The 27,735-nt window shown below is 38.4% G+C and overlaps 1 protein-coding gene across 7 annotated transcripts in view; it reads right to left on the bottom strand.

Moving 5' to 3' along the window:
* DENND1A (DENN domain containing 1A) overlaps positions 1-27,735 on the bottom strand; it is a 478,231-nt gene that overhangs the window by 438,006 nt on the left and 12,490 nt on the right. For 5 of the 7 annotated variants that reach the window (XM_054584396.1, XM_054584401.1, XM_054584399.1 and 2 more), the window contains exon 1: positions 6,152-6,248. In XM_054584396.1, the coding sequence (XP_054440371.1) occupies positions 6,152-6,242 (91 nt within the window). In that variant the 5' untranslated portion in view covers positions 6,243-6,248. Of the gene's footprint in view, positions 1-6,151; positions 6,249-27,735 lie in introns of those variants that run through there. The other 2 variants (XM_054584397.1, XM_054584400.1) reach the window with 1 other exon arrangement.

Here is a 27,735-nt window from a genome sequence, read left to right as displayed (position 1 = left end):
TCCGCTGTGATCAAGATTCAGGCAAAGCTCTTGAATGAGAGTCCTGTAAAGTGACAGCTAAAGTTCAGAGTAACAAATCTGGCTCTCAGTATCTTAAGTTGGCCAAAACTCAGTTTTCTTCATGATACTGCCAATACAGAAATGTGAACAGATATTTAAGAGAGATTTTAAAGCCAAGTTTTTGTGTTTTTTTTTTTAAGGTTACTGCTTAACACTAAGGTAGCTGAAAATCTCAGCTAACCCAGAGCACCATGTCTAGAGCAATCCTTTCATAGAGTTCTCACAAGTTTCTCAATTTGACTACGCACTTTTTAAAGTGGCTATTGGACTAAAGCATTAAAAACGCTGGGTTGGGAGCTGACACAGGAGGAAGCTGGTTTGCCAAACAGCCTTGAGAACCTGATGCTGCCACTCTCCTGTGCTAAGCGGCTGGCCAAGAACAGTGCCCACAGCAGGCTCAGAGATGCCAGCTGGAATGAGACACTTGTGTTTGAAATGCATTCCAGAGTTTCAGCATGGCCAGCACCGTCTGATCATGAGACTGGGCAGACTCATCCCGCTTGCACGAGCACCCTCTTCCGAGACCTTCAGTCAGACTGACTAAACTCTGCTTTGGGAGCTTTCACAACTTGAGATGGCTATGTGGGATGTGGAAAAAGAAAATTAAAAATTGAGAACAAAGTAGATCAAAGATCTACACAAAATGATACAACTTCTTTTTAAAGCATTAAAATCACATACCTAAATAGCAAGCATCATACGCAAAGATGTTCATTGGCTTATTTACAACAGGAAAAATGTGGAAGCAATCTAAAGATCCAATTATAAGTAAATATAGCTCATAAACATGATGTAAAATCCATAGCAACTGAAATGACTTTTACAAAGCTATATTAATAATTTTAAGAAAAACAATAATTAATTTGGGGAGGGAACAAGAAAAATACACACTAGCAGGAGTTGGAGGGAAAAGCTTATATATTTTATTTATACACACACAGAAGACTACAAGGAAGTAAGTATACCAAATTATTAATAGTAGTTATTACTTAGTGATTTTTTAATTTTTATAAAATTTTATACATACTCAAAACCTTATCAGAAAACAAGCTACTAAACATTAAATAGAAAAAACACCAAGATAATCTGCCCATATGTACTCAAATAGCTTGAGAAAATGTTTAATATTTTTTTAAATTTACAATAAGAACCTAATATACCACAGTATAAGAAAAATTGTAAGAATGAAACTCCAACAGAAATTTATAGAACAAAATGTATACTAATTCCCCAATTAAAGACCCGTAAAGTAGTTTCAGTGCTTTCTAACCCACCTTCTCACAGCAGGGAATTAATCCCTCTGGGGGATGCAAACAAACTTCAAAGAGAAGATTATGCCCAGACACTAGTACTGTATAGTGTAAGATTTATACCTAAGTTTGCTCCAATACTTTGGCAGAGATCAGAGATGCAAGTCCAAGGAACAAAGACCAATTTTAAGGCAGATTTATTTGCAATCATTTAAAATGTCAAAAATAATGCATTAAATGGTAGCAGAAAAAGGCAAATATGATAAGGTTTATTAAAAACAAATAAGAAGGTTGTAGAAGTAGATAAAAGATTACCTAAAATCAAATATGAAGTGATAGCTATTTACAGGTAAGAGCAACTAGGAAATCTTACAAATTCCCAAAGAAAGTTAAGTAAGTAGCATCACGAGTTCCATTTGTGTACCTAAATTTTATTTTCACAGTGTTTGGAAAGTATCCCGTTCAGTGCCATAGGCCTTGTTGCAATGTCTAAGCAGAAGTGACAGATCACATGTCCCTGCCATGGATTTCATGGAATGCCTTTCAGAGCGCAAAACACATGAAGAGTTTACAAAAGAATGTTTACAAAAAACACCTACCGTGATACAGACATTAAAAAGTTATGGATGGAGGAAAAAACTGTCTTTAAAGTCTAGTGATATTTCTCATTGGCCTTTCTCACATGTGTCATCTTTTTATTGTGAAGTAATTTTAGGTATGATTTGAAGTATGTGATGATTTTATAAAAATATGTTTTATGTAGAGGAGTAGCATATTTTAGTAATTTAGCTGTTTCCCAATTTTAAAAAATCATGAATAAGAAATCTAATTTAGAGTTTAACTTTTCTGCATATTAATCATCTAATAGAAAACTAGTCATTGACAGAGTAGAGACATAAATGTGAATGGCAAAACTATACATTTCTTAGAAGACAGTATAGGAAAATATTTTCATATCTGTAGGGTGGGAAAATACTGATAAACTGTATTACATTAAAATCACCCTTTTGATCAAAGGTACCGTAAAGAGATCAAAAGACAAATCACAGAGTGGGAGAAGATATTTGTAACATATATAAACAGAAACTTAATATCCATAATATATAAATAATTTCTTATAAATCAATAGGGAGAAGGTAGACAACTCAATTTAAAAAATAAGCAAGAGATCTGAACAGGCACTTTAAAAAACGAAGCTGAATAAGATGCCAATAAACATATGGAAGGTGCTCAATCTCATTAATCATCAGGCAAATGCAAATAAAAACGAGGATATACTACTATACAATCATCAGGCTGGGGTGGGGCAAAAGCCCAACTGTACCAAAAACTGATGAAGTTGTACAGCAATAAGGACTACCAAACGCTGAAGGATGTGTAGGCGAACACAACCAATTCTGAAAAACTTTATCATGATCCAGTCATCAAGTATCCTATGGAAATATGTGTACACGCACCACGTTCACGTATAAGAAGGATCACAACAACACTGCCTGCAACAGCCAAAAACCGTGAACAACTTCAAAGGTTTTCAACAGTAGAATGAATAAATAAATTGTGATATAACCCTACAGTGTATTACTTACACTGCAATGAAAATGAAAGACTACAGCTACACAAAACATAGAGGACCCTTAAAATATCATTTTGAGCAAAAAAGCAGCAAAACTACACTTAAAATAACTTTATTTCTAGAAAATTCAGAAACAGGCACATTAAATGTATTAAAACTATAAAGTAAAACAAAGAAATGATTGTTACAAGAGTCAGGAGAAAGACAGAAAGGCATCACTGGGGTGCTGGCCAAACCCATTTCTAACATTTACAGCCAAGAGTACAAATCGAGGCCCATGTACCCATATGTCTAAAATATTTAGAAGCTATGAAGCTTATGAAATGAACTATGAAATAAAATATGTTCTTACCTTCCTATCATGACAAATATGGCTTTATCTACCTAGAAGGCCAAATTTATACTGAGAATTGCTGGATTCCGTAGAGTTCCATGCAGAAACCTGATGGTGTAGAAAAAACCGGCCACTGGTGCACTGCCCATGGTCCCCTTCTCCACCCCGCACTGCCAAGGACCTCGCACCCAAGGATGCAGTCATCTCCATTCACAAGTCCAAGCTCCAGTCCTTACCCTACTTCCTACAAACAGCCACCCATAGGCCATCTCTTAGGCTTAGGGTCTGTCTATGCACCAGCAGCTCCGGCCACCCTCAGAAAGATGAACCCCAGGAAGAGACTCCGCAGGCTCTGGAAATAAGGCCCGGCCCATCTGGGCAAGAAATTCTGAGATCCCAGGTACTCAAAGCATGATCTAGCATGGAAGGGTTCAGGCTCCAAGTGGGCATGTCCCCTAGGCCCCAGAGACTCCTTGTCCCATGGAAGAGGGCCAAAGCAGGGAGCACTAAAGCACAGGGCCAGGGTAGTGATCCCTCTCGCAAGAAACAGTATTTCCTTAGAATCAAGCGATATTATATTTCTTAACCTGGACAGCGGTAACGTGGGTACTCACTTTATAACTATTTGTTAAACTGTACACAAAAGTTTTATGTACTTTCCCTCACATAATGAGACTGATACCATGTGCCTACTCATATGATAAACAATATCATGTTTTAGGTACTCTTGCCAAAAATGCATAACCTGAATCTAATCATTGGAACATAATCAGATCGAATCCATGGACTTTCTAAAAAACAACAAAGCTAATTTCTTGAAAAATATGTCATAAAGGTAAAGAAAAGCCACAAAACTATTCCATACTGAAAGAAACTAGAGTCAAACTAAACAGAGTCCATGATCCTGAATCAGATTCTGGACAAGAGGGGGAAACTGTATAAAGGACAGTACTGGGACAGCTGATTAAATTTAAATATGAACAACTGACATTACATCAATGTTAAATTTTCTTACCTCAATAACTGCACTAGAGTTATGTTAAGAAAATGTCCTTACTCTTAGGAGATACATTCTGAAGAATTTAGTGGTGAAGGGTCACAATGTCTGCAATTTATTCTCAAGTAGTTCAGGAAAAATAATACGTATATGCATGTAAAGTGAAGCAAATATGGCCAAAAAGTAACAACTGATAAGTCTAAGGAAAAGGTATATGCACTTGACTATCCTTGTAACTTTTATCTTTTAAAATATTTTCAAAATAAAAAGGTTTTTTAAAAATATACTATAGAGTTAAATAAGAAAGGAGTTGCCTACAGGAAGGGGAGAGGAATCAGATGACTGGGATAAGAGGATAGAATAAGACTTTTTATTTTGTTCATTCTTCCATCTTATTTGTACTTTTCAAATTTTGCTAACATTCCCCCCAAAATTTCACTTTAACTTTGGAAGAGAAGCCCTAGAACATTGAAAGGGGAAGCATTAGCAAATATAGACATAAGAAAGATGTTTGTCCTTAAAGCTATCAAATCACAGCCATCATCAAATGGTTATTCTGTGACATCAGCCCACAGAAGTGCTGCTGCTCATATACACACCGTACACACCAAGTAACCCTTCCCAATTCAATGGCTTGCACAGTTGGAGGTACAACTTAGCATGGATTTTAACATTCTACTTCTGGAACAACCATACATTGGTAGCATGTTTCACGGCTTTCATTAGATAATCCAGGAAGTAGAGCGCACACAGTTATCTCAAGTTTGCTATGAGGAGAAATTCATTCATTTTAAAAAACATTGGTGATATTGTGCAAAGCCCTGAAAATGACATAGAAAGATGTGTATATCATGGTCACTGTCTTCAAGAAGGCAATACAGCAGAGTGGAAGAGAACGTGAACCACACAGTAGCTACATGATCTTGGTAAGTTATCTAGCCTCTCTGCAATTCTGTTTTCTCATAGGTGTAATGGAGATGTGACTCAACTATCTTTAAGGGCTGTATTGTAAGGACTGACCATATATGTCAATCTCAATAAAAGACAAATTCAATAAAAGGTAGCTATTTTTATGAGTATTACAATCCAATTAAATAATGAAATAGAAAATTATGCCCAAAGTTGTATAGCCAATTATGGGTGTAACTACCATTGAAATCCTAATTATTCCAAGTTTCTAATCCAAGTAAATTCACTCCCCTACACACCAAATAATATATACAACTGTTAGTATGTGTGGACCAAAAGTTGCTCCCTCACATAACTTTGGCCGACGCATCACTCTTTGAGGCACCAAGGAAAAAAAAAAACACTGGGTCATAAGGTTGTTTTTCTCCAATAACCGAGAAGGATTTTAGGTCAAGAAGTAATACACTCAGCCTGCACAAGATACTCTAACCTTATCTAAGACCCTGTCATCCAGGAATATGTGTCCAAATTAGTCCAAAAGCTAAAGCCAGAGGAGGTGTTTCCTTCAAATAATTTCCAACCGTCTTTTACCAGCAAACAAAATATACTAAATTTCAAACATCTTCCAGTTTAGTAATGAAGATTTCCCTTATTATTATATATCCCTTAATATGTATTTATATATAAATAATTCCTTGTATTATTTTATAACCTAAATTTCAGCCTTCCTCATTAGCAAGGTGACTATATTTCCTACTAAATAGATGACTTCCAGGTATCTGCGAAAGGTACAAACCAAAACCCAATTACTGCAATGAATAAAGCCATACTCCAAGCCCGTTGTGGCAATGACTCTTAATTTAAGTTGTTCACTGTGCATATGATGATGTGGTCACAAATAAAAGGGAAAGACACTGCAACATACTTAAAGATAAACAGCAGTTTAGAATATTCACATATTATCCCGTGTGCATGGCTATCTCATACAATATACAAGAATGTCATATCATAACAGAACATGCAAATACCTGAAAGAGTGCCACCTGTCCTAGGATAGGCCACTTCAACATACACTTCAAACGTGGTCTCCGGGTTTTGCCTACAAAAGAAACAGATCATGATTACTGACAGGGATTGAAGCAGCATAGTTTATTCAATCTAAGATGTCATTAGAACATGTGAGCTCTGATATAAAGCATGCCTTGATTAAAATCATTAGCTCCACAACTTAATGGCTGTGGGACCCTGGACAAGTTAAGTTATTCAACTTTCCTGAGCCACGCCTACCTAATCTATAAAATAAAAACACCTAACCAGAAAAATTACTGTGAAACTTAAAAAACACACGCACAAGTTATCTGGGTATAGTGTCCAGCCAGTAATTGGCTAGCCATTATTACAATTTTACAGGTGTCACATTTCCAATTAACACAGCTGGATCTCCAAGGCCTTAGGTAGAATTTTGAGGAATCTCAAAGCAAGGCAACACTAGCACAAAATAGCCTTCTCCCTTGTATTCTAGGATACAACATTCACATGATGAAGTTAACCTGCTTATTTACAGGTTTTAAGACTGAAACAAGAGAAACAGTGCCCTGTCTCACTAGGCTGTTATGAGACGGGACCCTAATCTAAATGTAAGACTGTTCTCGCACAGGGGCTTCACCTGTATTGGCGATTGCAAGTATATGAATGTTCATTATTATATCCTTTTACCTTTTTATGTCATAAATATTTCATAATAAGTTTTTAAAAGATCACAGCACTAACAGAATGTTAACAGTTAATTCCAAGTGATGAGAACATCAGGATTATATTATCATTGCATTTTCTCTCTCTTTGATTCTAAAACTACAATAAAAATATATTATTTCCAGATTGAATGAAAATCATTCAGCAGAAGAAAATGTTATACTTTCAAATATCTATAACTGAATTCTATTTTAAACCTAACAACAAAGCTCAGAGAAGAAACTCTGAGTTGCCTAATCAAATATAAGATTTAATTTCAATGAAATAAATACTTTTTGAATTTACCCAGTAGATTCCACTTTTCAAAATAACTATCCTTTATCTCATTTCATTCTTATTCTAATCCTATGAGGTAGGTGTGTCAGGCATTTTCATCAACCTTCCGGTGAGGAACCTGAGGCAGAGTTCCTGGGTCACTTGTTGGTAGCCCCACAGATGGCTAGAAATGCAGCCCAGAACCAGAATTCACACCTCCCAGCACTCAAATTCTGTTTCATTGATTCTAAGATGAACTCCCCCCCACCCCACACATTTTCACGTTTCTTACAATCTATTGCACCTTACAATTCTACATGGCAGCCTTCTTTTCTTCCTTGGTAATACATATAGTAACAGTGCATCTTAGAAATAACGGCAACCTATGTTCAATAAAATATGGTAATACTTCTTCTTGTCCCTTAGCAGTAGAAAGAAAATGTGTTTTTTCAATCAAGGATCTAATTATTTCTCTTTTGAAGAATCGTCTCTTCACTGAAGAGAAACTTGGGGTTTTGCTTTAAGTAAGTACTTACAGCTGAAAAGAGTGGGCTGCTCTAAAATTCAAGGTATTTAAATATACCTTGTCAAATATCAGTTAAAAATTAGACACTAAATCAGAGTATCTTACTTAAAAATAATAAAGTAAATTGAAGTTTTGAGAGCCTTGAAAACAAATTTTGTGCTTTTTTCCCTGCCAGAGATACAAAAAGACCTACAAAGTCGGCCCCCTTTGGCCACCAAACATTTGTGGAAAATACCATATGGAAACATCCTTTTCATTCAAATGACCTCAAAGAACAGTGTTTGATGAAAGAAAGCAACGTTGTAAGGTCATCTGAAGAACACCAGGAAAATTCCTTCTAAAACCTAAGTAAATCTTTCTTAAGTCTACTTTGTAACTGGCTGAATTTCATCCCAGCGTTCCATTCCTCTAGATTAAGATAATGGCTTTTAAGGTGTCTACAAGACCCTAGGACTCCATAAAGGTTCTTTAGAGCTTTCACACATTTTATACGCAAATTTCCACGTTTATTTCTCCCCATTTAAAAAACTGAAATACAAACATGAGCATAGAAAAGTGTTACATACCAAATTTTTAAACACTGGCGCTCCAACGCATTAACCTATGCCACTAAGTTAAGGTGACTGTGCAGACCTGCTATCTCTCTAAGAACATTGGCTCTACTCATTGTCTCTGCTCCTTCTCCTGTCTCTCTTTAACCTACTTCAACCAGGCTTCTGAGCCCACCGCACCACTGAAGCGACCTGTCACGGTCACCAATGACCCCGCATTGTTAAAGCGGGCTAAAACGGTCAGTTCTCAGGGCTTGTCTCACTGAGCCTCTCAGCAGCATTTGACACAGTACAATGATTTGCCCTCCTTGAAACACTTTCTTCACTTGCCTTCCAGAATATCACTCTCTGTCCTTAGTCTTCCTGACTCACTGGCTGCTCCTTTACTAATTCTTTCTCAAGGAAACTCTCCTACCCTGGAACTTAGTCCTGAACCTCTCCCCATCTACACTCATTACTTAGATGGTCTCATTCAGTCTCATGGCTTTAATTATGCAAATACTGACCAGCCCCAAAGTCACTTCTCCAACCTGCTTTCTTCCATGACTCCAAATGCCCTCATCCAACTGCCTACTCAGCATCTCCACCTGGATATCTATGAAGCATTTCTTATTTCACAAACAGTGCTTTTCTCCCTTAAACCTGCAACTCCTGAAATCCATTAGTTATTCAGACCAAGAAACTTGGTGTCAGCCTTGAGTCCTTTGCTTTATGTACCATGATCATTTCCATGCCACAATCCAATCAGCAAATCCCACTGACTTGATCATCAAAACCTATCCAGAACCTCACTGCTCGTCAGCATCCCCAACGCTGCCGTCTTTGACAGATCACTGTCGCCACACCTCTGTCACTGCAGTCCTCTCCTGACTGGTCTCCCTGCTTCCTCCTTTGCCCTCCAACAGTCAGATTTCAACTTCGGGACCAGTAACCTTTTTATTCTAAAGGTCAGGTTATGTCAGTCTTCTGCTCAACACCTCCCAAAAGTTTCCCATACTACTCCAAGTCAAAGTCTTAGTTCTGGAAATAGATGGTGGTGATGGTTATACAACAATATGAATGTCTTTAATATCAGTGAACTGTCCACTGAAAAGACGGAAAATTTTTCATTATGTGTATTTTACCACAATTCTAAAAAAACAGTCCTCACAAGGTACTACATGATCTGGCCTTTGCCTCTCTCCCCAACTTCACTTAATAACCTCTCTCCCCTCGCTCACTGCACCCCAGCAACACTGGCCTTCTCTCTGCTCCTCAGGCACACCAAACTCACTTGTATCTTACAGTCCTTTGCACTAATCTTCAATATAGGTGGCTCTTCCTATCATCTAAAACTCGGTTTATTTTTGACCTCCTCAGAAAGGCCCCCCTCAACATACTCTCTACCATCTAATTTTAATTATCCACATCATACCTATCACGATCTTGTTTCTTATCAGTCACCCTCCCCTCCACATAAGCTGCAGAAGAGCAGACACTTTGTCTATCACACCCATTAGCGTTTCCCTGAACAGCATTGGCATGTAGCCAGAATCAAGTAAGTATTGAGAAGGAATAAATAAAGTACAAACTAGCTTTCCTGGGGTCTAAAAGATTTCAAGAAATGACAGGAGTATACACTTCAGTGATTCTCAAGTTTTAACAAGTTAAAAGACAGATTTCCAGCCCTACTTCAAGAGTTTCTGGGGTGGAACCCAAGAATTAGCATGTCTAACAAGTACCCAGGTAATACTTATGCTGCTGGACTAATAATCACACTTTCAAAACCACTGATCTAGTTAAATGGAATTCTTCCAAGTAACTTAGTGCACATAATAGAAAATACACATAGGTTATACCTCAGTAATCACTCATTTTAACAGTTTCTTACTCAGTTCAAATAGCTGCCAGAACTCTATTACATGGAGCCAAAGATTATGACAGTCTCTTTTAAAAGAAAAAAAGAAAAGCAAAAAGCTGACCAAAACACTAAGATCGAATTAGACTATAATTATAATTTATAGTCATGGTTATCCATGATCGTTTACATGTTGCCTTATGGAAGAAGTGGTGACTAATGTTGTGACAAGTTATATAACATACCAACAAATACACATAAGTTATTTTAAGGGCCAGCGAAGCCAATGCAAATGGAAGCATTTTCCATTTCTCTACAAATCAAAAAATAAATTTAAAAGTGTGTCCTCTAAATGCAAATGGCCAGGCGGCTCTTAATATTTTCATTAAGTCTGAAAACAATTAAGACTGTAACAATTTCCAGAGAATTTCTGGGACTACCCTGAGACTGTTTACACCTTCCATCACTCTTCAAGATGCTCAATATTTTTAACTACTTGACTCTAGGAACTGAAATCCCTTCTCTGTCCTATTAACACTCCCTGCTATTTCAGTACATGTAATGATGCTGAGAATACCATATTCAGAGCCAATTTTCCAATATGGACCCAAGTTTTCCCAAACTTGCTGTATCTTGATGCTATATCTTAACATATTGCCATGGAAATGTCCTGGTTCTGCCGTGATATCCCATTATTAGTTGCCTTACACTCCTATACTTCCACAATGTAGAACCCTGCCCACCTGCCAAGCATTTTTTGTTTGCCACCCACACTCACCTTCTGCAGTTTTACACCCTAAGACCCAGCCAGAACTAGCTGTAGCCCTCTGAACAAACCATGCTGATTCTCCAATAATAACATCATCACCATGGCCACTAGTTACTATTTCCTATGTGCCAGGCATGATCCTAAGCACTTTAAATGCACTAATTCAGTTATTCTTCAACAACTGTGTAGGTATTACCCCCAGTTCAGAGATAAGGACACAAACTCAGAGGATAAACTGGCCAAAGTCAAAACAAGAAAGTAGCAGAGTCAGCATGGATCATCAAAAAGCACTAACCACTGGACTATTCTATTGTGCATTTTTCAACTGCTCTTCTGCAAAAAACAGTCCTTCTAATCTTTTTAACTTGACAAAGTCATTCATCAAGCCTTAGCTTGGGCATTTCTTCCTCTCTGGGAAGCCTTCTCAATCCCCCCTCACTCATAGCCCAGATTGGGTTACGTGCCCCCTTACACTCCAGGGCACTCTGCGCTTCCTCACTCTTGCAGCTCTTACCACAGTCAACCCTTATGCAATTACAAGTACCTGGGGAGCTTTTAAAAGTCCTGATGCCCAGGCCATACCCCAGAACAATTAAATCAGAATATCCAGGCATTGGTGTTTTTTAAAGCTCCCCAACTTACTCCAATGTGCAGCCAAGGTGAGGAACCACCAGCGTACCTCTGATTAAATATCTGTCCTCCCACTAGACTGGCAGCTCCTTGAGGTCACCGACAGTCTTATAACCCCAGTTCCACATCTGCACAGTAAGTGTTTGATGAATGAGTTTTCCTTCAACATCTGACATGTAGTTTCCAGCTCCAGTAACTGCTTCTCTCCCTCTGACAAGAGGTAATATGCTGAATACACACCACTATTACTCTTTAAAGAAGTTTTCCTTTGGAGTCAAAGGTATGAATAAGTCACATCTACACACAACAGCCTTGGCCCTTAAACATAGAAAAATGACACACAAACAGCTAAAATGTGTTTGAAAAAAGGGAGGCCTGCTTACTTGTGGGAGAATGAAACCTGCAAGTAGGCCAAGAAAGGGTTTCTATTCAATATCATTCTTCTGAACACCAGTCTCAGTGATTAACTGGAAGGCCCATGCTCAGTGCTCAGGGGCATGTTCTCAGAACGATTAAGTACACTTAGCCAGAAGCCAAAAACAGACAAGGGCTTTGACAGTATTCAGACAGCAGGAATGCTTAATGGTTTTGTTTTTTGTTTTTGTTTTTGTTTTTTCTTTAAGAACATCATGCTATTGATCACATCAGCTTTCAATTAGGATCTATTTTTCTTCAATTACAACATATTATGAGATTAGGAGAAAAATATAACACTCACTCTTCATAATAAGAATCTTCGCTGTATATGGTAACCATGCCATAATGCTAGGCCCTCATCCCCTTTAAGAGTTACTTAAAGCTCCAAACTGAAGCACACAGGACCCCTTACTCATTTCACAGCAGTCAGATCTCCAAACCAGCTAGTATTCATCAAGCAAAACAGCAACCTATTCTCTATGGACTAGAGTAATGATTTGACTTCAGCACACTGTTTCTTTAATTACAAACTTATATGCTGAAGGGGCCGAGGAATAATATTTCAAAATCCACACCAAATGAACTGTCTCAAAGTTGACAACACAGTCAAAAGAAACTGTATACACTTCAGAACATGCTAGCAAACATCACCTAATAAACATTGATTTCTTTAAGTTAGACAAACAAGCAAAAAGGTAGTGTTAATATTTCCAACAAGTCTCTATTTGTTTCAGTGGACTCTGAAATTAAAGCCCTTTTTCCAGCTTGAAAATGCTGTATCAAAGGGTGCTTTCTAACCCATAACAAGTTAACACCTCTGTAGAAGAATGCAGTCATTGTTGAAACTTGTTAGAAAATGATTAACTTAGTTGTGTAATTATACAAACAAGTTGTTTCAAGATTTTACACTTCGCTTTTCATTTCCAATGATGCTCTCAGGATCATATTAATAAAGATACGCAGGGACTACTGTGAGAGGAGTTACAAAGTTTTTTACCTTTCCATATATCCCTGTGAAAGATCCTTATTCCACAATGTGCAAAGCAAGTTCACTGGAAAAGTTTAGCTGCATGCCAATCAGGAAAAACAGCCTGCACAGCCCTAAACAATGTGCAGTCCCCATACAGTTTTAAGAAATTCTCTACCATGCTAAGCTACAATGTAAAATCTAGACTCTTCAAGAACATTAATAGCATTTGCAAAGATTGTATCTTTTCATTATCAATAAAGTTTGTCCTTAAAAAATATTTGAAGGCCTCCCCTTTCCTAACTTTTCCTCTGCTCCTACTGAAAATGTAGTCCTAAATTGGTCAGAGCAAGACAGATGCACACACTGGCAATGGCCCAGCGCAGAGTGTCGGAGCCTGGGCAGGATGAGGAAACGCCCCTCCAGAGGGGCGACCTGACAAGGACTGTCAGAACACGAGCAGTGCAGGAGTATATCTGACTGAGCGGTGGCCTGGCTATGTGATGTCAAGTCTAAGTGAATGAGGACATCACCCACGCAGGGGCAGCAGTCTGGAACTGGAAGCCAGAACTCAAGCGCCGTGAGAAGGGCATTCACTCACGGGGGGGTCAGGCCTGGGACACTGGAACACAAGCAGGGTGAGAAGGGTGCCATGGAGAGATACAAGTGTCAGGGCCCACGAGGGTGAAGAGCACGTCCAAGCACAAGGACACCCCAGAGTGGGGTGTGGAAGCCCGGACAGGAGTGAGGAGGTTGACCCTGTCCCAGGGTTGGGGGAGGTTTGTCCAGCATGACAGGAGTCAGAGTTCAAGCTGAGGGGGTAGGGCGTCCACAGGACAGTGGGAAGGCAGGGGCATATCCAACCATGAGCGCAGGCACTGTGATCCCAGGAAAGCAAAGTCGAAGAGGAGGGCATCCATCCACATGGGGCAGGGGATGAAGGGGCAGTGTACTTTATCCGAACCCAGGACCAGTCAGGAGGTCTCATAGTTGAAGGTAGCGGAAAACTAAAATGAATTCTATGGAGTTGATTTGAATTGAAGATTAGTATGAACTCAAGATTTTCAATAAATATATAAAGAAACAGAATGTAAATGTAACCTGACTTTAACACACATATTTCTTGGCTCCGTGTACTAACTGGGCCTGGCAGCAGCAACACCCCGACAGCAGCAAGCACAGCACTCAGTCCCTGGCTTCTAAATACAATTTTCCTCTGAAAGGGACCAGGGCTTCTTAGAGAAACAGCTGACACCAGGGCTGGGCCCAAGGAAATACAAGATTGTCTTAGAACATCTTCCTGTGCCATTAAGCTTACAGAATTATGGAGACGTCAAAAAAGACTGACTCAAAAAGAGTCCCACTGACCAAATCTGAGATAATTTGAGCACCAAAATCAATAATGATATTAACAGATTATTAACCCTTCAAAGAGTCCACATTGGTGAAAAAATAAAAAATTTAACGACGCCCTGGCCAGTGAGGCTCAGCTGGTTGGAGCATTATAACCAAGAGATTGCAGGTTCAATTCCCAGTCAGGGCACATACCTATGTTGCTGTCTGATCCCTGGTCTGGGCACTTATACATAGTCCAGGAGCTATCAGAAGCAACCCACTGATGTTCCTCTCTCTCCCTTCCTCTCTTTCTGGAAGTAATGAGAAAATGTCCTCAGATGGGGATTTAAAAAGGTTTTTTTTATTCACACACACACAAAACAACGAGAACTGGAGCACAGTTTGAAAGCACCTTCCCACAAAATACTTGCTAATGACAAAAAAAAGTAAATTTTTCAGTGTAGAAGTTTGGCAAAAATACCTTAATCAAGTCATCAAAGTGATCACCATCAGTAATGGGACAAACTGCTAGAATGCAATGAGAAAAACACAGCCACGCTCCCATGATATTCCTGCCAAAATGCTTAACCTGAATCTAATCATGAGGAAACAACAGACAAATTCAAACTGAGGGATCTTCTAAAAAAACAGCTTGCCTGTAATCTTCAAAAGTGTCAAAGTCATGAACATCAAGGAAAGACTAAAGATCTCTTCCAGACTGAAGGAAACTAAAGAGACATGACAACTACATGCAATGTGTGATGCTGAATGGAATCCTCTCGCTATGCTAAAAGATGTTATCCAGATTACTGAAGTTTGAATGGGGTCTAAGAATTAGATGTAGCAATGAGTCAATATTTATTTCCTAATTTTGATGATGATACTGTGGTTTTATAGGACAATGCCCTTGTTTGTAGGAAAAGCCCACTGAAGTATTTAGAAGTAATGGGGCCTCAGGTCAGCACCTCACTCAAAATTGTTTGAATTTTTTTAAGTTCTTTATATTGTCCTGTCAACTTCTCTGAAAGACTCTGGTTGTTTAAAAACCAAAACAAACATTAATACTAATTTCCCTGGCCTGTCTTTGACCAAGACTTTCTCACTGGGAAAGAACCCCAGACTAACTATCAGAAGATCTGGGTTCAAATCCCTTAACTAGCTATGGGATTAGAACAAACCATTTAACCTTTCATGCATCAGCTTCCTCCCCATCAAGAGATAGTACCTGCCCAGGTCTTCTAGAGTGTTATTTCAGGAAGCAAATAACAGAAAAATGAGAAAGTGCTGTCTTTGTATACTAAAAGATACTAAACCTACATAAAGGGTTATTTATCATTTATTATAAAAAATAAAATGGCTTCACCTTATCAATGATAGGCTTTGATTTCAAAGACTCAAATCTCTTAAGCTTTCAAATACTAGTACTAAAAGCAATCCAGAAAATAAGGAATTATCCACTTTGGTGAAGTGTCTAATAAAGTCTTTGGCACATTTTTTAATCAGGTTGTCGGTTTTATTGTTGAACTTTAAGAATTCTTTGTATATTTTGGATAACAGTCCTTTATCAAACGTGTCTTCTGCAAATATCTTCTCCCAATCTGTGGCTTGTCCTCTCATTTTCTTGACATTGTCTTCGACAGAACACTAATTTTTAATTTTAATAAAGTCAGGCTTATCAATTATTTCTTTATGGGTTATACCTGTGGTTCTACATCTAAAAAGTCATTGCCATATCCCAGGAAATCTAGGTTTTCTCCTATGTTATCTTCTGGGAGTTTAATAGTTTTGTGCTTAACATTTAGGTCACGATACATTTTGAGGTCATTTTTGTGAACGGTGTAAGGAAGTTCTGTGTCTAGATTCAGTTTTTTGCATGTGGATGTCCAGTTGTCCCTGTGCCCTTTGTTGAAAAGACTGTCTTTGCCCCACTGTAATGCCTTTGCTCTTTTCACAAAGATTAGTTGACTCTATTCATGTGGGTCTATTTCCGGGCTCTCTATTCTGTTCCATTTATCTATTTGCCTGTTCTTTCACCAGTGCCATCCTGTGTTGGTTCCTGTAGCTTTATAGTAAGTCTTAAAGTCAGTTAGTGTCAGTTCTCTGACTTTCTTCTTTTCCTTCTATAGTGTGTTAGCCATCTTGGGTCTTTTGCCTGTTCGTATAAACTTTAAAATGTTTTTCAATATCCACAAAATAACTTCATGGCATTTTTATTGTGATTGCATTGCACAGAGCACAAAGGAGGGTATCACCTTAATGGGGAATTGAGCCCTAGACTGAACACTGCTACAGTCCCACCTAACAAATCTTAAAAGCAAGACCCAGAGGGATCAAAGTCTTTCAAAGTAACTTAACTGACAAACTCTATGAAATAATATATCTTTTCAAGATATCAGGGAACGAAGCACAGAAATCTCCTGAGAGATGAAAGACAAATGAGGTGAGCTGGGTGAAAAAGATGAAAAAATTAAGAAGCACAAATTGGCGATTACAAAATAGTCACGGGACGTAAACTACAGCTTAGGGAATATAGTCAGTAATATTGTGATAACTACATATGGTGTCAGGTGGGTACTAGGCTTATCAGGGGCATCACCTCATAAGTTATATAAATGTCTAACCAATATGCTGTACACCTGAAACTAATATAACATTGAATGTTAACTATAATTGAAATTTTTTGTAAGAAAGAAAACAAATGAGATGAGCCTACAATTGCCTCAGATTATTGCCTTGAGTAATTCCAAGAAAATTTATGAGATTACAAAAATAACCCATAACCCAAAAAGGTAAAAGGTATGACGTCTGGCAGTCAATAAAAATTACCAAACATGCAAAAAAAAAAAAAAAATCAGGAAAATAAGGTCCATAACAAAGAGAAAAATCAATGATTTGAAGCCAAGCTAGAACTGACATAGATGTTAGAATTAGCAGATACAACATTCAAGCAGTTATTGTAACTATATTCTACATGTTCAAAAAGTTAGAGACATGGGAGATTTAGAAGAAACCCAAGTGAATTTCCAGACATTAAAAACTATAATGTATGAGATTTTTTTTAAATGCACTAAATAGGATTAACTTCATATAAACACTACAGAAGAAAAGATCAGTGAACTTGAAGAAATTACCCAAGAAAAAACACAGAGGGAAAAGAATTCAAAACAAAAAAGAACATCACTGACGTATGGGACAACTTCAAGCAGCCTAATATAGCAGTAAGTGGACTCACCAAAGGGCGAAGGGGGTAGAAAGAATATTTCAAAAACATAATTGTCATAAACTGTCTAAATTTTATGAAAACTATACATGCACAGATCTAAAAAGCTCAATGAACCCCGAGCACGAGACACGTGAAGAAATCTAAGGTACATCATAATCAAATTGCTCAAACCAGTAATAAAGAGAAAAATCTTAAAAAGCAGAATAAAAACCATATGTTTCATTCAGAGGAACAAAGATTAGAATGAGACATTTCTTGTTAGAAACAAGGCAAATGAGAAGACTGTAGAGCAACATCTTTTAAGTACTGAGGAAAAACAACTGGCAAGCTAGAATTCTATTCCCAGAAAATATTTCAAAAGCAAAGGCAAAATAAAGATTTTTCAGATAAAACAAATGCTGAAAGAATTCACCACCAGCACACCAGCGCTACCAGAAACATCGGAAGTCCTTCATGCAGAAAGGAATTATGCGAAATGGATGTTCGGTCAAGATGGCAGGATAGGTAAATGAGGTACTCACCTCCTCCCACAACCACATCAAAATTACAACTAAACTACTGAACAACCATCATTTAGAACTACCCAAAATCTAGCTGAACAGAAGTCCTACAACTAAGGATATAAAGAAGCAGCTACACTAAGGCTGGGAGGAGGGGCAAAGACAAGAAATAGGCTGATCCCATGTCCACACGTAGGAGAAAAAAATCAGGAGGAATATTTGGACTCCAGAGATCCCCGCCTGAGGAGCAAGGAAGGTGTCCCGACCCCACACCAGGCCTCCCAGCCCAAGATTCCAGTGCCAGGAAGAGAAGTCCACATAACTTCTGGCTATAAAAAACAGTGGGAATTGAGGTTGAGTGAGACAAAGGACTTCTGAAGTCTCAGGCAGTTCCTCTTAAAGGTCCTGCGCATGGACTTACTTAGACAAACTCACTCTGAGCTCCAGTGCTAGGGCAGCAGCTTGAAAAGCATGACAGACATTTGGAGAGGAAATGAATTGTGCAGCGTCAGGGCAAGAGCTGAGGGGGACGGGAGTTAGCTTTCTCCCTGGCAGAAGTGCTGGCAGAGGCCATTGTTCCTTTGATGAGCCCTCCCCTTTCAGAGTTGGCAGGTGGGCGTGATGTCTGAGACTCCATCAACCTGGCTCACACTGTTTTCCCTGCCCTGTTGAGTCTGAGGCTCTGCCCCACTCAACTTCCAGGCCCATTCAAGCTATTTCCAGTGGCTTTTCCATGCGAGTGGCCTGTCTTAGCTCATGCTTCAGACTTTCCTAAACTCTCTCAAATAAGCAGCATCTGGCCTCAGCATGCCCATACCTCTCACCAAGTGGCCTCAGGCCCAGCACTAGCAGCAGCCAGCCTTGGTTCACAGCTTGGCTTTACTTGGGCACCTTCAAGCCCAGCACAAGTAGCAGCCATCAGCAGAATGCTTTGCAGCTCATGTCTGGTGGCCCTGGGAAGAATATAAGTAGCAGCTGACCTTGGTCCGCACCTCCCAAGAGGCTGCAGAGCCAGTGCACCCAGCATCAGACCATGTCAAAGCATCACCACCCAACCACCACAAGTGACCCACTCAAGGCGCAGACTCAGCAGGCATCAGAGCCCTGCTGAAATAAGGCCTGCTCCATGGGTGAGCCCCTACACAGCTGATCCTCAACAGTGGTCAGAGATCAGTGGTCACAGCCAGTGCTTGCAACTGACCAGTCTAGGGGTAAATCCCTCCCAAAAATGTGCCAACCACAATCAAGGCTCACCTGAAAAAGGATGGTGTACAGAGCCCATACTGAAGGTGCACCTGAAGTGCCCGGCTTGGGTGATCAGGGAGGCTGTGAAACTGGATCCTACAGGACACCTACTACATTAGGCCACACTACCAAGCCTGGGAGACCTAGCAGGTCTATCTAATACATAGAAACAAACACAGGGAGGCTGCCAAAATGAAGAGACAAAGAAACAAGGCCCAAATGAAAGAACAAAACAAAACTCCAGAAAAAGAAGTAAACAATATGGAGACAAGCAATCTATAAGAGGCGAAATTCAAAACACTGGTTATAAGGATGCTCAATGAACTTAGTGAGAACTTCAACAGCATAAAAAAAGACGAGTCAGAAATGAAGGATATACTAACTGAAATGAAGAATGATTTACAGGGAATTGACAAGAGAGCAGATGAAGAAGAGAACCAAATCAATGATATGGAATATAAGGAAGCAAAAAAAACACCCAATTAGAACAGCAAAAAGAAAAAAGGATGTAAAAAAATGAGGATAGAGTAAGGAGCCTGTGGGACAACTTCAAGTACACCAACATCTGCATTAAGGGGGTGCTGGAAGGAGGGGAAAGAGCAGGAAATTAAAAACCTATTTGAAAAAAATGACAGAAAATTTCCCTAACTGGGTAAAGGAAATAGACATACAAGTCCAGGAAGCACAGAGAATCCCAAAGAAGATAAATGCAAAGAAGTCCACAGCAACACACATCATAATTAAAATGCAAAAGGTTAAAGACAAAGAGAGAATCTTAAAAGTAGCAACAGAAAAGCAGTTACCTACAAAGGAGCTCCAGTAAGATTGTCAGTTGATTTCTCAACAGAAATTCTGCAGGCCAAATGGAATTGACAAGAAATATTTAAAGTGATGAAAAGCTAGGACCTACAACCAAGATTACTCTACCCAGCAAAGCTATCATTTAGAATTGAAGGACATAGAAACAGCTTCCCTGTCAAGAAAAAAACAAAAGGAGTTCATCACCACCAAACCAGTGTTACATGAAATGTTAAAGGGTCTTCTTTAAGGGGAAGATTAAAAATATGAAAAATAAAATGGCAGCAAATACATATCAACAATTGAATCCAAAAATAAACAAACAAACATCCACAACAGAAAAAGACTCATAGATACAGAGAACATTTTGATGGTTGCCAGATGGGAGGGGAGCTGGGGAGATGAGTAAAAATGGTGAAGGGATTAAAAAGCACAAATTTGTTGTTACAGAATAGCCATGGGGATGTAAAGTACAGCATAGGGAATAATGTCAGTAATATTCTAATAACTATGCATGGTGTCAGATGGATACAAGATTTATCGGGATGATCACTTTGGAAATTATATAATGCCTGAGTACTAGGGTGTATACCCGAAACTAACAAAATAATGTATGTCAACTGTAAGTGAAAAATAAAAATGATCTAAAAATGGGGGAAAAAATAAATTATGCCAAGTGGAAATGTGGATCTACACCAAGAAATAAAGTGCGTCAGAAATGGTAACTATATTCCTGGCTAGTATGGTTCAGTGGACTGAGTGGTGGCCTGCAAACCAAAAGGTCGTTGGTTCAATTCCTTGTCAGGGCACATGCCTGGGTTGCAGGCCAGGTTCCCAGCTGGGAGTGGGCAAGAGGCAGCCAATCATGTTTCTCTCCCTCCTTCTCCCTCCTTTCCCCTCTTTCTAAAAATAAATAAAATCTAAAAAAATAGGTAACAAGTAAGCATATGAACTCAAACCAGGTCTGTTGTTACTTCAAAGGGTATGTTCTTGATCACAATTTCCCTGCCTAAAATGTGCTCTGTCTCCAAACCACATCATATTCATTCAGCTGCATCTAGAATAGAGGTTGGCAAGTAGTAGACACTTAGATATTTCCTGAATGAATGAATAAATGAATAAACAAGTGCCTCTTCCTCTCGGAAGGCCTCTCAGATTTCCTTATGAAACTTAAGTGCTCTCCATACATTGTCACAAGACTTATTTCAAAACTTTCTTATAAGGCTTCCCAGGTGGCATTCTATGCTTTCTACTTATATATACGTATAACTGACTAAACTTGGACCTTGTATTCTCAGCACTCTAACAAAAGGCCTGGCTTTTAACAAGCAATCAATAAATTTGTTAACTGAATGAATTTTCCCCGAGGAGAAGGCAGATGAGTAAGAGGCTCATGATTCATATTAAAACTTCTTTTTCCTCAAGAAATAAAACAACATTCAGAGCTATGATATATTCAGATGAATGCTCTATAAATATTTCTAGATTTCAACTATCATCAGGGCATCTAAATTTAACTCATTCAGCACATATTTATGAGTTATCAGCATACATATACTCACTCTTAAGGAGTTTACAACCTAATCAAGGAGACAAAACATAATAAAATGCAAAGGTAAACAGTCAAACATGACTAGGTGCCACATAATTGGTAAAACAAAATGCTGTGGTTTTACAAGCGGAAGTCCTCATTATGGGATAAGGCCATGTGCGTCAATTATCTGTGGACAGTCTGCTATAAGGCTCTTTTCAGTCACCTGCAAATGAAGTGGGGACAAGGGGGCAGTAGAGTGTGTTTTCCATACAAAGATATTTAATTTGATTTTTAAAACTGTCCTTAATCTGACATCATATTCCTCCTTTTTGATGTAAAAATGTAATTTCTTTTAAAAAATAATGGGGATGAGAAATGACCATCTCTCTGTGGTTCCACAAAGCTTGTTTTCAAGATTTTTTTGGTACAACCATTCAAACATTTAGGAACTACTGAGCTAAGGCACTCAAGAGAAGCATCCCAGGAGAGGTGGAACTTGAAGTGAAGACTGCAAGATGAACAGGATTTGGCTAGGTGTGGAGAAGGGAGGAGACTGTTTTGTGAGCAAGGGGAAACAGCCTGATCAAAAGACAGGGTATAAATGTTCATGTAAAGTTTGAAGTATAGCAACTAAATCAGCCTGATTGAAACTTGGAAAAAGTGCAGCTACAAATTCCACTTCTGGCACTATGACAAGCTAAATATCCTTCCGATCCACCAATGAAAATAATTCTAAATACTGGATTTTTTAATCTTCTCAAGTAAATAAGTTAATGAGCTTGCAAGAAAATAAGAAAAATGAAAACAAAGAACTAAGTGAAGATAGGAACCCACCCAACAGGGTAACCAAAACACAAAAACCAGCTCTCCCATCGAAGGCATTTACATAGCTCAACGCAGTCTTCATTCTCCCAATCAAATGGGGCTCAAGGACTACAAGACAAAAGTAAGATCGAGGTTATGGTGGAGAGTATATGGATACCCCACCCTTACAATTTAAACTGGGACTACAAAGGGGATCAAGATAGAAACCCATCCATTCACACGTCTTCACCCCACTCCCAAACACACACACTCTCCCGAATTATAATGGAAACCACTAGTCTCAAAACTTGGCAATGACATAGAAAGGAAAATCATCCTGCAAGTTTAACCACAAGTTGGACTTCGTAAGGGACTGCTACTGAACGGTCAAAGAAAACCTCAACCCAGGAATTTAAGTTAAAGTGGTCAAAAACTAAAAGTGGCCACAGAACACTAACAAAATAATATGTAAAAATCTTCTCTGGAAAAATTCACTTCAATGTTGGCCTCAAAATAATTCTCACAAAAAGTTTCAAGAAATATAAACTCATGGGCAAAAATCTGAAAACTCGCATGGGAAAAAAGCCCATAAAATTAGATCCCAAGGAAAAAAAAAAAGATGGCAGAATCAGACTTTCAAAGACTTCAGATATTGGAATTATTAGAGACAAGGTATGGAATAAATGTTTAATGAGCTTAAAGAAATAAAAGGGATTGGAAATAAGTAAAGAGTAAGAAACTATGAATTGATCAAGCAAAACTGAAAAAGAACAAAAATATTTCTCAAAAAAGAGTAACTGAATGGATGGCTTAAGGGCAGAAAAGATACAACCAAAGAAAATTAGTGAGTTTACAGAAGTTACACAGAATAACACTCAGAAAAGAGAAATCAAAATTATTTTAAAAGAAAGCAAAAGACACAGAAGACAGACACAAAAAGTAAATATAATATACAAGATTAATCAATATTCCAGAAATGAAGAAGGGAATGGGACATAACTCATATCTGGTTTTAGAAGGCTCTTTTTAACACTGTTTACTTTTGGGATATCCCATCTTCACTTAGTTCTTGGTTTGAAAATAGCTGAAAATTTTCCAAAACTGCCAACAGATACACATTCATACATCCGAGAAGTCCAATGAAAGCACAGCAAGATAAATAAGAAATCTAGAAGTAGTTCTGGTTCCAAGTAAAACGTAGTAGGTGCACTCTACCTGGTCCCTCATAACTATAAAAAAAATCTATACAATCTATACAAAATTCATGAGCAGTTATTGGAGGAATCAAGAAAGTAAATATTCACGGATGGATTGGGGTAGAAGACCAAATCAGTCGTGCATTTACCACTTTTTCCCTCCAGTATCACTTAGCATGGGCTCAAGGCAGCCCAAAAACTGGCAGTGGACAACAGCATAGACAGGGTGACTTCCAGGAAAAGCTCTCTAGTTCTGGCTCAAGGAGTGGGAAAGAAGCAAGGGTCGAGAGGCACCTGAAGCAGGGATCAAAGGATCCTTCTCTAATCAGGAGTGTGACTTTAAGAGAGTGGAGCAAATCCCAAATTACTTTCTTTTCCTCTCTGTCCTCCCATTGCTAGCTCTGGACTACAGACCTGGGAAATACACAGAACACAGTAAATACAGTCCCAGTTTTCTGGCAACAAAACAAAGGGGACACCACAGAACCAGGGAGATAGAAGAGGAAGGGGAGCTGGGGAAAATGACCTAATAAAGTTGGTTTTGAACTCCAAGGCTCATCTCTGAGTCTATCAGCAACGTATAAGGATTCCAACTGCTTCACATTCTCATCAACACTTTATAGTGTCAGTGTTTTATTTTGGGTTTTTTTTTTTTATTTTAGCCAGTCTACTGGGTGTGCTGGTGCTTTCTCAAAGTAGTTTTAATTTGCATTTTCCTAGTAACTAATGATGCTAAGCATCTTTTTCATATGCTTATGTGCCATCTGTATATCTTCTTTGATATGTGTCCATTCAAATTTTTTGCTCACTTTTCTTTATTGGACTATTTGTCATAAAGAGTTAAGGGTTTTAAAAAAAAGAGTTAAGGGTTTATATACTGAGTTTACATATAAATAGATATTAAATATATGTTGTATATGAAGGCAGCAATGGAACCAGAAAGATCTAGTCAAATGTATCAATCAGGGTTTTAGAAGTCTGTGGCTTGTTGTTTCATTTTATTAAAGAGTATCTTTTGATGAGCAAAAGATTTTAATTTTGATAAGGTCCAGTTTATCAATTATTCTTGTATAGTTTGCTTTTTGTGTCCTACTTAGGAATGTAAATTTAACAGCACTTTATCAATAAATTAAGAGCGACCAATGATATGGGCAGTATTGAAGATAACGCCTAGATTTCTGGCTTAGATGAATAAACGTAACACCATACTGAGCCTATTTTCTTAAAGGACATCCATAATCCATAGCCACTAAGCCAAACTATCTTTTCTAGATTCCCATTCTCACTGACCTCCCAACAGTATTCTACACTGCTCATCTATGTCTCCTCTTTCCCCTCAAGTTCAAACCTTGAAGTGTGCTTTGCTATATTCAGTCTGAAAACAACATGCATAGCTTCATCTTTCTCATTGTGTCAATGATTTCCAAATCTCTACCCTCTCTCCCTGGTAATAGTGCCATCGAACATTTATTGAGGTCCTATTATGTAAGAGGCACTAAGCCTATTTTCTGTTTATTGCATGTTTCTCCTTGAGCTCTCATTAGTTTACAGTCAATCAAATTTGTTCTTTTCGACCTCACCGCCACTTCTCCCTCCTGACGCACCAGTTTCTGTCAGTGGTATTTTAACATTCTCCAATAATGCTACTTGAAATAGCAGAGGTCTGGGAACTAGGCTAAGTGCAGAAAATGGCCTATTCCCAATTTCCATGAAAAATTATGATAATATAATTTTAAGTTTTTCTACCACAAATTTTTCTTAAACCTTTCTCACCTAATATTCTGTCTATTCTAGAATATAAAATAGTATCTGATTTAAGGGAAAAAAATGTAGTTTAATATATATTTCATAGTATTCTGCAAAAATACCATGACTCTATCACCTGAACATGTTTGACCACTGAACTAATAATGTGCAACTCAAATTCCTGCTAAATTTTCCCTTCTGTGCAGTGTGAAACTTTACCTATGAGGAAGTTAGACCATGGTGGGAAAGGTCACACCAATTTGTCTGAGGAAAAAAAAACTGACTAGGTGGGCCATCAGAATACTCTATAACTTTCTTCCTCCTTTACTTCCCAGCTATGACTGCCTGTCTTTTGGAACTAAAGACAAAAATCAGCTTACAGATAGAGTAAGAACAACGTTCAACAATCATAAGTGACTTTGCATTCTAGTCATAGCAACTGAGGCAGCCCAGGCTGCACCCTCCGGTTAAACCAGCACATTCTGAACTGACTTTCTCTGCTGATTATCAGTAGTTACTCCAAAGATAAAGCTTAACATTATCCTAATAAAAATAACACAAATATAAATATTTACAGTCTTAAAGGAGTTTGTCAAAGCCACGTAGTTTGGAGATACCAACTATTTGGAATCATCATAAACATAGATAGTTGGAAATTAAATATATGAAAAGACTACTGATCATACTCTTTTAAGGATGCAACCTAGTCAAGACTAAACTTCTATACTGAATTAAACATTCAAATAATTATTCAATGTATATTAACTGAGCACCTACTATTGTCACATACCATGCAAATTACTCAAGGTTTATAGTGAGAAAGGCTCTCAAGGTACCAGACTTCATGAAATCTGTAGACCATGGAAAGACAATCAAAGAATAACAGCCAAGACTGATAGGAAAAGCTCCTCCAAGTGCAGATGGAGGGTAAAAGGGATGCTGAAAGGTGTCTCCAGAATTCTATTTGGGCTAAAACCTGAAGAAGTTAACCGGGTATGGGCATGTGTGCTTACAGGTAGGAGGTGATGGGTGCTATGGATGAGACTGGGATCAAACAGAAATGGAGGACAGAGCACACTCAGAGTCACATAGACACGGGCTCTACAACAAGTTCTACCACCCACAACCTGCATGCTCTGGGGAAGTATCTCTAGCTTTAGTGTAGTCATTTGCGAAAGGGCGTAGTAACAACACTACTTACCTTATAGGATTATGGTGAGGATTAAATAGTATACTGCACATAAAGTTATTAGTTCCCCGTTTGTTAGCTCTAAGACATCAAGCAACTGGAAATCTGTCTTTCTCATCTGCAAAATGGGGATCACGGCAGTAGCTTCTCTACCAGGTTGTTAATGAGGGTAAATTGAAAGACTAAGTATGAAGATTCAATGAAATAACAAATGTAAAGTACTTAGAATAAGTACTCATATTCAAGAGTTCAGTCAATGCTAGTCATTACTATTTTTATATTAAGAGGCAAAGTCAAACTCCCAAAGGGCTTTGTAAGCCATGTTAGGAGTGTGGATTTTAGTCTAGAAGTATGGGGAGCAACCCCGGGATTTTATCAATAAACTGACATGATCAGATTTCCCTTTTGGAAGGCTCACTCTGGATACTATATAGAGACAGAACTGGAGAGAGGCAAGAATGGTAGAAAGAACCTAGTACAGAGGAGTTACAGCCATTAAGGTAACAGAGGGGGGTGGCCTGGACCCAGAGGACAGCAGTAGAGGAAGAAATGAGTGCATCTACCAATGAGACTTGATGTTTGGATTTAGGATGTAAAATGTCCCCCATATCTTACTGATCTTTCCCTCCCTCCTACTCTCTGTCTGCCTACTAAAGAGTCATGAAATCTCTTTAGTTCTCATTACTCACCATCCTGCAACTGACTCCCAAACTGTTTCTTTAGCCCCCACCACTCTCCTGATCTCCAGGTCCAAACTGCAGCTCTCCCTGGTGAGCTCTCTACATACAGCAGTCTCACAAGCAACAGAACCCAAAGCAAACCAATTATTTATTTCCCCAAAATATCTCAATGCTAGTTCTGTTTTCAATGCTAGCTCTGTCAGTCACCCAGGTTACAACCCCTGGAGTCATCATCAATCAAGCTGTAAAGACTTTCTAATCTTCTGATACTACTTTTTGACAACCCTGATAACTGGACTTTTAAATTAAAGGCAACATGATACAAAACAAAAGAATATAGCCAAATATCAGCCCTCCTTACCTCTTTTCTATTATAACACTTTATTTGTCTACCCACCTTCAGTCATTCTGCCCTTTAATTCTGATTATTATCATAAATCTCACACACACACACACAGATTAATGAGGGGGAGCTACCTAATCTCTTGGCTACTTTTTAAATTAGTTACATTGGTTATAACTACACAAAAATATAAATTCAACAAAAATTACAGTGAGAAGAGCAAGAACTCTAGTGGAGCACATTCTGCAAATTTTAGTTTCTTTTGTGTATCACTAGGTCAAAATATGAGAGAATCAGGCACCGAGTGAATAAAAT

This window comes from Pteronotus mesoamericanus, unplaced genomic scaffold (genome assembly GCF_021234165.1).
Source record: "Pteronotus mesoamericanus isolate MK-2021 breed Mesoamerican mustached bat unplaced genomic scaffold, CSHL_Meso_final contig_78, whole genome shotgun sequence".
Lineage (NCBI taxonomy): Eukaryota > Metazoa > Chordata > Mammalia > Chiroptera > Mormoopidae > Pteronotus > Pteronotus mesoamericanus.
Note: the sequence above shows the minus strand (reverse complement) of the source record. Positions and strands in the feature narration are given on the sequence as shown.